Raw genomic sequence first — 11,120 nt, 5'->3', positions numbered from 1 at the left:
GTGGCCCAATACCCAGGGAGCACGCATGATTCTTTCATCTTCAGGCACAGCAGCATACACACCCGCTTGGTCAGGGGTGACTTTGGCGAAGGACATCTCCTAGGTATGTACACATGCCCACATACAGTATGTCAAGACCTTGTAGCTGCGCATAACAGGCACTGACCCTCTGCTCACATCCATCAGGTGACAGCGCCTACGGCCTCTGTGAGTACCACCTCACCCCATACCTCAACCCTGCTACACCACAGGAACGGCGTTACAATGCTGCGCACATTCACACAAGAAATGTCATTGAGCGGAAATTTGGGATGTTAAAGACCCGATTCCGCATCCTACACAAGACTGGTGGGGCCCTCAAATACCAGCCTGAGGTCTGCTGCCGCATCGTGGCCGTGTGTGCCATACTCCACAATATTGCCACCAAGCGGAGGATACCTGTGGAGATCTCTGGTAGTGAGTCGGAGGGGGACAACCGGCCACCTGCACATGTGCATCATGCACGCGGGGAGAATCCTGCAGAAGGACACAGGCGCCGCAACAACATCACACTGAACTATTTCTAGTGCACCCATACCCCTCACACAACACTGCACTCATGCATGCCACATGAAATAATGACATGAGGAAGATTTATGTTCAAAATAAATTCTTATTCTTATGTTGAACAAGATCTATAACTTTTTTGATTTTTCAAACAACATAACTACTGTATTGCGTCATACAGCCTCTTGTATGCAGAGCAGGAGTGCTTGGTACATCAGCATGGCACTGCTGGTAATGTTCAGTCATTCACTGGCGCCTCCTGCCGGAAGCACCCTGTCGCCTCTCCAACTCCACGTTGGGAGTCTCCGGCCGTGATGCTGCACTGGGCCTGGTACTGCGGCGCCTTTCTGGTACCAGCGGCACAGACAGGCTGCTCAGGCTCGATGTGCCCTCACTGGCATCATCACCCCCCCTTGCATGGCCATGGCCACACACCTGTTGGTTTTGAACTGCGGTGGTGACCTGCTCCAGGGCCCTTGCTACATCCTGGCAGCATTGCACCATTTGTATTTGCATTGCCAGTGACAGGCGCGACAGTTGGGATGTTGCGTTCCCTATCAGGTGGTTCAACCGGGTATATGCCGATAGCCTGGTCAGCAGCTGACGGTGGCGTCGGCGGGTGATGTCCTGCTGCGCCACCATCAGTTGGCTGTTCTCCTTCACTGCAGCCGTTAACTCCTGCACACTTTCGGTAACCTGATTTACATTGCGTGCAGTCTTGTACAGCTGCAGCTGCATGGCTGCCATGTGCTGTGCCTGCTTGCGGTGCACAGCTAGCATCCGGGCTTCGATTCCTAGCCTTAGATCTTGGGCCTGTTGCTCCCTGTTTGCTCATGTGGCCACGATGCGCTGCTGCCTCAACCGGCCGCTTGCCTGCGACTGCACAGTGTCTGTGCGGCGTGTCTGCCTCATGGGTGGTGGTGAGGCCTGGTCCACTGCCATGCGTGACGCCTGGGGTGGTTGCACTCCTCCTGTGGCTGCAGGGGTGGCCCTGTCCGTTTGGGAAGGTGGTGGTACTGGTGAAGGTGCAGGTGTATGTGATGGTCCAGGTTGTGAGGCTGGATGGCTCTCTCCCTCCGTTTCCTCTGGAGTCTCCTCGATATGGAGTGTCTCGCTATCTGAGGTCTCTGCATCTGCAGCACCTGTGATGTGAATGGGTGCATGATTAATGATATGAATCTTGCACAAGGGATGTTGCAGCATGCATGCAGGCTTGCATTCCCTGACTGGCTTTAGGGATATGTTTCACTTGACAGTTCTGACTGTGTGTGGCTATCAGGGAACATTGTCACACTACAGGTCCCACAATGCAATAGGGGGTGTCTGATGTACAGGGACTGCATTACTGGGGTTATCAAATGGCTAGCTCTGGGGGCATGGGCATTGTTAGGGGACGGGGTCGCAGTTGCATGGCTCTTACCTTGTGATTGTTGTGTGGGTTGGGAGGTGTCCAGCTGAGTGATCCCCACGCAGGCTGCAGGGTTGATAGTGTCCTCAACCAAGTCCTCGAGTGGTGTGTTGGCGGCAACTGTGGGGACTCCTCCTCCCGTGGCCAGTCTCTCCCCCAGCCTCTCTGCTATGCGCTCCTTGGCACGGCCTCTGAGGTCATACCACCTCTTCTTAAGGTCATCAATTGACCGCTGGGTCACTCCTACGGCGTTTACTTTCGCCCTGATGCTCAGCCAAATGCACCTTTTGTCAGCCTCGGGCACCTTCCTGGATAGCTTCCCAAAAAGCTTGTCATGGTCCCTGCTGACTCCCTCAATCAGGTACTCCAGCTCCTGCCAGTTTCACTGGATCCTGCTGCATCCTGGGACATTGTGGGTTAAATGTATGTTCTGTTGTGGGGCTGCTGGGTGTGTCTCCTAGAGATCAGTGCTGTGCCTCCTCCTGCTCTCTCCAGCTCTGTGTTCCAAATGAGTAAGGAAACTGCCTACTTCCTGGTTGTGATGTCATCATTGTGCTCAAAATGCTACTTCCCGTTTTTGCGATCTCGCAATTTGCGAGATTGCAATTTGCAAAATTGAAGTTTCGGATTGGGAAAATTGATGATTCTGCGAGTTTTTAGCGATTTTTGTAAAATCGCCGATTGCGAATCGCATTTTTTGGGCGCATGTTTTGATGCATCCCATTCTGCGAATTCCAATTTGCGATTCGGTATTTTTCGCAAATTGGAATTCGCAGAATGGGTGCTTGATTCATCTGGGGGTATATGCTTGTGATCACTAAAAGTTCTGCAAGCTGCAATGGTTTCCTTGGTGGCTGCTAACCTAGGTGGGATGGAAAGAGCCTAGACATTAAATGGCTTGGTCTGAACCTCAACACAAACTTGAGTGACAAGAGAGTGGCTGGCTCGGCCTAAAACTTGCATTAAGCTATAGGTGATAAGACACTTAGGTTCCAGCCGTGATCTGCATAAAACCATGAGTGATAGGATACAGAATGTTTCTGGCTAACACGAATAGTAAGTGATGAGTCATCAGATACAGGATGGCTTCTGCTGGGACCCAACATGATACTGTGATTGAATATGTAACGGGACCTGCTGAGACCGATATACAACCATGAATGATAGGGCATAAAATGGCTAATACCGAGTCCAATATAAACACATAACAGATAGGACACAAAGTGGATTATACGGAGACCTACATAAAACCATGAGTGATAAGATCCAGAATGCCTCCCTGTGCGACCTATATAAAATCATGGACTGGCTCCCGCTAGGAGCTTTATAAAACAGAAAGTGGCAAGATGCAAAATGGGCCCATCTGAGATTTATATAAAATCATGATTACTAGGATACAGAATGGATTATACTAATACCTATATAAAAGCATGAGTCGTAAGATATGGAAGTGCTCCTGTTGCGAGCTGTATAAAACATCGAGTGATAAGATGCAGAATGGCTCCAGATGAGACCTACATAAATCTATGATATTAAATTTGCTGATTGGCTCCTGCTGGGTGTTATATACACAGGTGTGATAGGTCATGCAATGGATGTCACTCGGATTCTATATGCACTCATGGTTGAAAGGATACAGAAAGGCCCCGACTGAGATCTATATAAAATACGGACTGAGTCCAGCTGAGACCTGTATAGACCCATTAGCCATAGGATACTGATTGACCCCCGCTAAGACCTATCGAAAAGCATGAAACAGATACAGAATAGATCTGCTGAACTCTATATAACCTCCTGAATCATAGGATATGGATTGCTCCTTTTGAGAACTATATACATTCATGAGAGATACAGAAAGGCTCATGCTGGACATTGTATACACTCTCAGGAGTGACAGTACATATAGCAGACCTGCATAGATAGGACACATAAAAGTCACCGCTCAGAACTTAATCAAACATATCAAAGGCGGGGCACAGAATGCCCATAATAGAAGACAACACAGAGCCACCTGAAGCCCTCACCCACACAAGTGATTGTGCATGTCCATTGAGCAAACGTGACTCCCTTTGCACTTCTTCCCATGCCCAACTCAACTTCACCTGAATTCAGGTTCAACCAACTTAATGCACTCTATGACAATAAGATGGGATCAGGTTTGGACAGGGTAGGGGAATGTCCTTTAAATAATGGTTTAACAAACAAAGGAGTCAAATCGTATATTTTTGAAGTACTTCAAGACAAGTCAAAACATACCACTTTTTACCGAAACTGCAAAAGGCGGTTTTGCATGTACTCCCCAAATATTTTCCCCAACAAGAAAACCAAATAATGTTTTTGGGATACAACTGTTGTCAATTTGTTTCTCGAGACAAGATGCATTTTAGACAGCATTATTTCTAACAGCATAATAAAAAATAATTCTGCTTGGTGCGGTGGGGCCCCCCCTGCTGGTTAGTCCTCTATCCGTTTGTCTACTTTGTCCAATAGGCTGAGGAGCTCAGACAGACATGGGTGACATGTCACAAAATGGCTTTGACTCTCAGACAGACATGGGTGATATGTCACAAAATGCCTCTGACTCGGGCATTCAAAGCACGAATGATAGGACATAGAATGGCTCAGACTTGGAATTTAAAAGCACAAGATATAGGGCACAGGGTGGCTTAGGCTTAGACCTTCAGAGTGCAAATGATAGGACACTGAATGACTCGGGATGGCGCCATCAAAGCACAAGTGATTGGTCACAGAATGGTCTGCTAAGGCCTTCAAGAAAACATCCACCAATGGTTTATAAGCAAAGCTTGATGTCCTGCCAATCAAGATATGTTCTAGTCTTTACTAACACGTAGTGAGGAAACTCCTCACGTTTGTGATTTCCATCTGGTGTAACCTGAAAGTATGTGGGTGCTCAAGATTCATCAAAATATACTCTGAAATCTATCACACTGCAAAACAACACACCAAGGGCTCTGCCCTTGAGTAGAATGTAGGTAGAACATGTGAACATGTGTCCAAGATATCAAACTAGTTGTACAAAGGCCGCTGAAATGTGAACGGCATTCTCCAGACTCCGGTCTGAGAACTCTACAGTGACTATGGGTAGGACCCGAACAGCTACTGTTATGGGGCAGGAAGTTGCAACAGAAGTACTCATTTGCACACTGCTATGTTCACGAATCGGACCAGGATTCTGTGGACTAGAGTTCCTCGCAGGTTTTCACCTCATCTTCTGCCAGGCGAGGCTTTTTACTTTCCAGTTTCCTTTTCTTAAGTGGCTTGTGGCGAAAACTGGGGCCATCGCTGTTCTGGCCATTGTGTCTCCCCTCCACCAGGTCCTTTGCACTGCACAAGGGGCTGCGCACTTTCACTGTGTTACCAAACTTGGAGTAGTCCACGGCATACCTACCCTCCTCCTCGCTGATAATGGACACAAACCGATGACCCCAGAGGATTTCGTCGGGCAGATAGGAAGCTCTGGCTTGGGTGGTGATGCCAGTCGTCTCAACAACCCCTTCCAAGAGAACTACAATCTCCATGTCTTGAGAGGGGAGGTCATAGGCTGATATGTCATACAGTGGGCTCTTTTCATCAATGGTGTGACTGATAATCAATGGGGAAACAAGGAAAATGGTATTGGTGCCCGTTGGGTTCTCCACCTGAATGTCCACCTGAGAGATGGGCACAACCTCGCCCTCAGCTGTGGTGGTCTTCTTCACTACTTGTATCTTGATGGAGGCACTGATGATCATGCTCTTGCGGAGGTCTCCAACCCGGAACATGAAGCGGAATTTGCCATCACGGCAAGCTACCACGGCATGCTTACTGAAGATCAGTGTCTCAGCCCTTCGGTTAGCCTGGGCTGTCTTCATGAAAATGCAACCCAACATAACAGCATTGATAATTAGGCCAGAGATATTCTGAATGATTAGGACAGTGATGGCCATGGGACACTGCTCGGTAACCATGCGACCACCAAACCCAATGGTGACTTGGACCTCGATGGAGAAGAGGAAGGCTGAGGTGAAGGACTGAATGTTCGTTATGCACGGCACAGAGGAGTTGCGCCTGGGATCCAAGTCTCCATGCGCAAAGGCGATGAGCCACCAGGCCATGGCGAAAACCATCCAACTGCAGATAAAGGACATGGTGAAGATGAGGAGAGTGTGAGGCCATTTAAGGTCAACCAGGGTGGTGAAAACATCTTGGAGGAACCGCCCCTGTTCACGGATGTTTTTGTGAGCCACATTGCAGGCTCCATTTTTGGCCACAAACCGAGCTTTCCTGACTTTTGTCCTGTACCGGTGCTGAGACAAGGTGTCCTCTGCTAGGCGAGTGATGAGAAACTCTTCCGGGATGATACCTTTGCGGGCCAGCATCTTGTCTTCTTCCCCTCTGATTTCTTAGTGCATCTCATAGACTAACACTTTGCTTCAATAAGTCCCTGGATGAATTCTGAAAAGAGAAGGGGAAAAAATATATTTAAATGTCATTCCAGGAGTAGGGCAGCAAGAAAACATTTGATATTCGTCCACCCCACCCATGTGAAAATAGGGATAAACTAAAATACGCCTTATGAACATAGGCCTGATCGTAAAGTGTGACTATAGAGGAATATACATTTATTGTTAATGTTAAATAGTATTTCTATTGTGCATATTCCTTTTTTTTTTTTAATGTGTTTTATTGATTTTCTTAATACAAAACAATTACAAGTCACAGCAATGGATCTTGCCAATTCGCACAGCTCCCAGTATGACCATGTGTCACATTAACATCAATGTACTTCTGGATGAACATCACGATACACAGGTAACATCACTACATTATCCAAAATCTCCCAGATAATGGCAATGTCAATAGGCTTACAAGTACCCTGAGGTAAAAGCCACCAACATGCATGTTAATCACAATTTAAACAGTCAGGCTGACATGTGTGAATCTGTCGGTGGGCCCAATGCTACCCCTGTCGGTAGTCTCGTTGTCAGCAGTCATTACAGTTAGCAGGTAGGTAGTGTATAACTCCCAAAAAGTATTTGGTCTATTACGTGGAGGAAGTAGCTCACTATAAAGCTCAGTGTGCTTGCTACAGTATGTCATGTCCTCTTTCCATCTCAAAATTGTCGGTAAAGGGCCCCTAAACCAATTAATCGCAACCCTGGGTTTAGCCATCAACAGCCCCATGTCTATCAAACACCTCACCCCCTTAGGTAGGGGTTTAGAGTATCCTAGTAATGCTCGCACTGGGTCTGGCTCAAGAACTAGCTTTGTGATATGGCTCAATTCCTTAAGCACCTCCGCCCAGAATTTCGAAAGAGCCAAATGGAGAAAGTCTTCTACCTGCGCCCTACAGCGGTCACATGCCCCACTATCCCGCAACCTATATCTGTGCAGCCTCTCTGGGGTGTAGTATACTCTGTTCAGGTATTTAAAATGCACCAGCCGGTGACGCCGTTAAGAGAAATGCGTTTCGTGCTCGTGCAGCAATAAGTTCACATGTCATCATCTATAGCTATCTCTAAATAACGCTGCCACGCCAAACGAGCCTTCGTGTACTGGTGCGCTCTGTGTGTCATAGATATGCTATATAGTCTGGCAACCATGCGTTTCGGGGGTACAGCACCTATACTGTACATTAACGCTGACACCTCTGGGGGCTCAAGATATTCTTCCTCTAGCAATTCTCTAAGCGCCCGCCTGGTTATGTGGAATTGGAATCTGGTCAAGACGGTGGGATGGTGATCAACATTACTAAGGTCTTCCCATACCTTGCAGACTCCCCCTGCAAACAAATCCCCAACAGTGTGGACACCTAACATGCTTAGTGCTTTTGTGACTCCCTTTTCTTTACAAGGGGCTTTTCAGGTGCACCAATCCAGAGGAGCTTTCTGTGAATATAATATAGCTCCCGCCTGCATCTGTAAAAGCTGATGACAGGCATTTGCAGTGGAGTTAATGGAGTCCAGGATACAGGCCCTTCGGACAACATTATTTATTATTATTATTATTATTATTATTATAAAGTTTTGTATAGCGCGAACAAGACCCGTGGGTATCAGAGCGCTTAACATAGAAGGCATATGAGAGAGACATATATATACGACAGTTATACGGACAACAAATATGAGGTAGATGATAAATATACAATATCCGTGTGCAGTTAGAGTTGATAGTCAATAGCGGGTGTGCTTCTATCTTACGTAAAATGTAAAAGCAAGTCTGACAGTTAGGTCATGATCAGATCGTGAATGTTCTATTCTAGGTGGTGTATTTCTTCAACAGAAAGCTCTTCACTTCTCGCTTAAATGATGCTACATTTTGGATCTTCCTGATGTTAGGAGGGAGTGAGTTCCATATTCTGGGGGCAGCTCCTGAGAACGCTCTGTCATAAGTTTTTTTCTGGTGGAAAAGGGCTGGCCGTAGTAGGAATTCCTCAGTACTCCTCGCTGGTCGATTACCTCCCGATAGCTGGATTTTCTTCGCTAGGTATCTTGGGGTGTTGTGGTGTAGCGCTTTATGGGTGATACATGCCATCTTCATTTGGATTCTCGCTTCATAGGGTAACCAGCTTAAAGCTTTCAAGTGTGGCGATATATGATCATATTTTCTTGATCCGGTGATAATTCTTGCCGCAGCGTTTAGGCATGCTTTCAATGGCGCTGTGGACAATTTTGGTAGTCCCGCTAAGGTGGTGCAGCCATATTCAATCCTAGAGATAACTAAGGATTGGATTGCTAATTTGAGATCCGCTTCTGAGATGAATGGTTTCAACATTCTGAAACAGCATAGCAGGCAGTGGCAATGGTGCAGCCACCTCCGTCTCTATCCTAAGATGTGGAATATCAGGAGAGCCATGTATCCAGTAGTGGGTATGTGCACATTGTGCAGTTTTATAATACAGTTCAAAATCCGGGGCTCCGAGCCCACCCATAGAATATGGCAAAACTAGAATTTGCCATCTAACCCACTGCTGCTTGCCTGCCCACACCAGCCGGCCATCAATGGCGTAAGGTGACGAAAAAAGGCCTTCAGGAGTACCATGGGGATATTCGTGAATAAGAATAGCAATCTCGGTAGCACCACTATTTTCATGATAGATATTCTACCCAACACCAACAGGGGTAGTTTAATCCATCTCTCCACGTCATACTCCAACTTACTAAAGGTCGTCCCGTAGTTTTCCCGGAAAACTGTCTCGGAGTCTGTGTGGATTCTAATGCCTAAGTATCGCACTGTGTCTGTGGTCCATACGAGGGGGTAATCAAGGACGAATTGAGAAGTATTCGGCGTAAGAGGAAAAATAATTGATTTAGACCAGTTAACCTGGAGTCCCGACAGTCCGCCAAAGCACACCACCTCCCGAAGTACAGCTGAAAGGTTAGTTTCGGGAAGCCTAACGTACAACAGCGTGTCGTCAGCATAAGTGGAGACAATAATTTTATAGTGTGGAAAACATATTCCCCGGTTCTGGTGGTATTCCCGTAATGCACACGCAAGGGGGTCCGCCACCAAGGCATACAATAACGGCGACAGGGGGCAGCCCTGTCGCTGCCCCTGGTAATGTGTATAGGGTCTGTGACTATGTTGCCAATTTTTATGCGGGCCATAGGTTTACTGTCCAAGGTGGCCAACAACTGTAGAAAGACAGGGCCTACATCCATCCTGGATAAGACAGTGTCATAAATGGCCACTCAACTGAGTCGAATGCCTTTTCTATGTATAAAAAACAGCCGCTGCTGGTGTGGTCGGTTTAATATGTTGCAGTGCTCCAAACACAGTGCGTAGGTTATATGTGAGGTTCCTGCCAGGGACGAATCCCGCCTGCTCCGGAGCACTAAAAGTGGGACCAACGGAACTAACGTATTAGCAAGGACTTTTGCAAACAATTTTGTGTCCACATTGAGCAAAGACAGCGGACGGTATGAGGCACAGTCGACCGTGTCCTTGCCTGGTTTGAGAAGTGTGATTATCACTGCCCTCAACATGGTAGACGTCATCCTCCCAGCAACGCAAACTTCGTCGAACAGCTTAGCAGGCTGTGGAAGCAGCAGGTCAATAAAAGTTCTATAAAACGTAACTGTGAGGCCGTCTGAGCCAGGGGCGCTACCTGCACGCATAGAAGACAAAGCCAGCAAAATGTTGTTTCTCTCTCTAGGCCGCATGAGAAATTTCCTGTGCATGTCTGACAGCCAGGGTAGTTTGATGTGAGCTAAATAATCAATTATATCCCCATCCGCGGGGGTAGCTCGGGTGGTGTATAGTGATGTGTAATACTGGCAAAATCTATCCGCCACTTTCTTGGCATCCAACATCACCAAACCCTCCGCTGACTTAATCGTCGTTTCCCACCGATTCCTAAGTAGCCGAGCCAAGACCCCACCTGGCCTGTCCCTCTCTCCGTACGACCCGGCCACGGCATATTTGCTCAGATGTTTAACCTCATCATCCGCCGCTTGATTGTATTCACCCAATACTTCCGCTAGCACACCGTCCGGCACCGTGTCGGGACCCTGCAGCAGCCTGCCCTCGAGGTCTCTGATCTTTCCCTCTAGGTCTCGCAGCCAGTTGTGCAAGGACCAGAGAACCCCCAAGTGCTTGGCTATAGTAATCCCCCGATCGTAAACTTTAAAGGCCTCCCAAACGATTTGATAGTCATCGACCGATTCCACATTCTTTTAGAAGAAAAGCTCTATAGCTTCGGAAAGCTCTTCTTTAAAAACCGCATCTAGCAAGGAATAGGGAGGGAATCGCCAAGTGAATGGGGGAATGTGCCTGCTGGGCGTATCTAACACTAGAAGAACCAAAGAGTGGTCAGAAACCGTGCGTGGTAGTACTTGACAAGTGCGAATTTTCTCGCAAAGTGAGCTAGAGGCAAGACAATAATCAATGCGTGTGTGGATGTTATGTTATGCGGAATAGTGCGTGTAACCCCCCCATGGGTGGGTGCTTCCAATGCCAAACATCGCTTAGATCAGACCCAATCAAGAAACTATTCAGCTCCCTGGCCGCCGCTGTCATGCGCCGTGCGGGCCCCCCGAACTATCCAAGCAGGGGTCATGAATCAGGTTGAGGTCTCCACCCCACAGCTGGTGTAACCCGCTATGACAACCTACCACCCGTGTCAGCTCTGTGAAAAATTCAGGATTGTCAAAATTAGGACCATATT

The 11,120-nt window shown here is 47.5% G+C and overlaps 1 protein-coding gene across 4 annotated transcripts in view; it reads right to left on the bottom strand.

Annotated features, from left to right (window-relative positions):
- Positions 1 to 4,157: 4,157 nt before the first annotated feature.
- Positions 4,158 to 11,120, bottom strand: part of LOC144770602 (ATP-sensitive inward rectifier potassium channel 11-like) — a 47,783-nt gene continuing 40,820 nt past the window's right edge. For all 4 annotated transcript variants that reach the window (XM_078655280.1, XM_078655277.1, XM_078655278.1 and 1 more), the window contains exon 2: positions 4,158 to 6,409. In XM_078655280.1, the coding sequence (XP_078511406.1) occupies positions 5,155 to 6,333 (1,179 nt within the window). In that variant the 5' untranslated portion in view covers positions 6,334 to 6,409 and the 3' untranslated portion in view covers positions 4,158 to 5,154. The remainder of the gene's footprint in view (positions 6,410 to 11,120) is intronic.

The sequence above is a fragment of the Lissotriton helveticus genome, chromosome 7 (assembly GCF_964261635.1).
Source record: "Lissotriton helveticus chromosome 7, aLisHel1.1, whole genome shotgun sequence".
Classification (NCBI taxonomy): domain Eukaryota; kingdom Metazoa; phylum Chordata; class Amphibia; order Caudata; family Salamandridae; genus Lissotriton; species Lissotriton helveticus.
The sequence above is the reverse complement of the archived record's forward strand: the minus strand, read 5'-3'. Positions and strand labels throughout refer to the sequence as shown.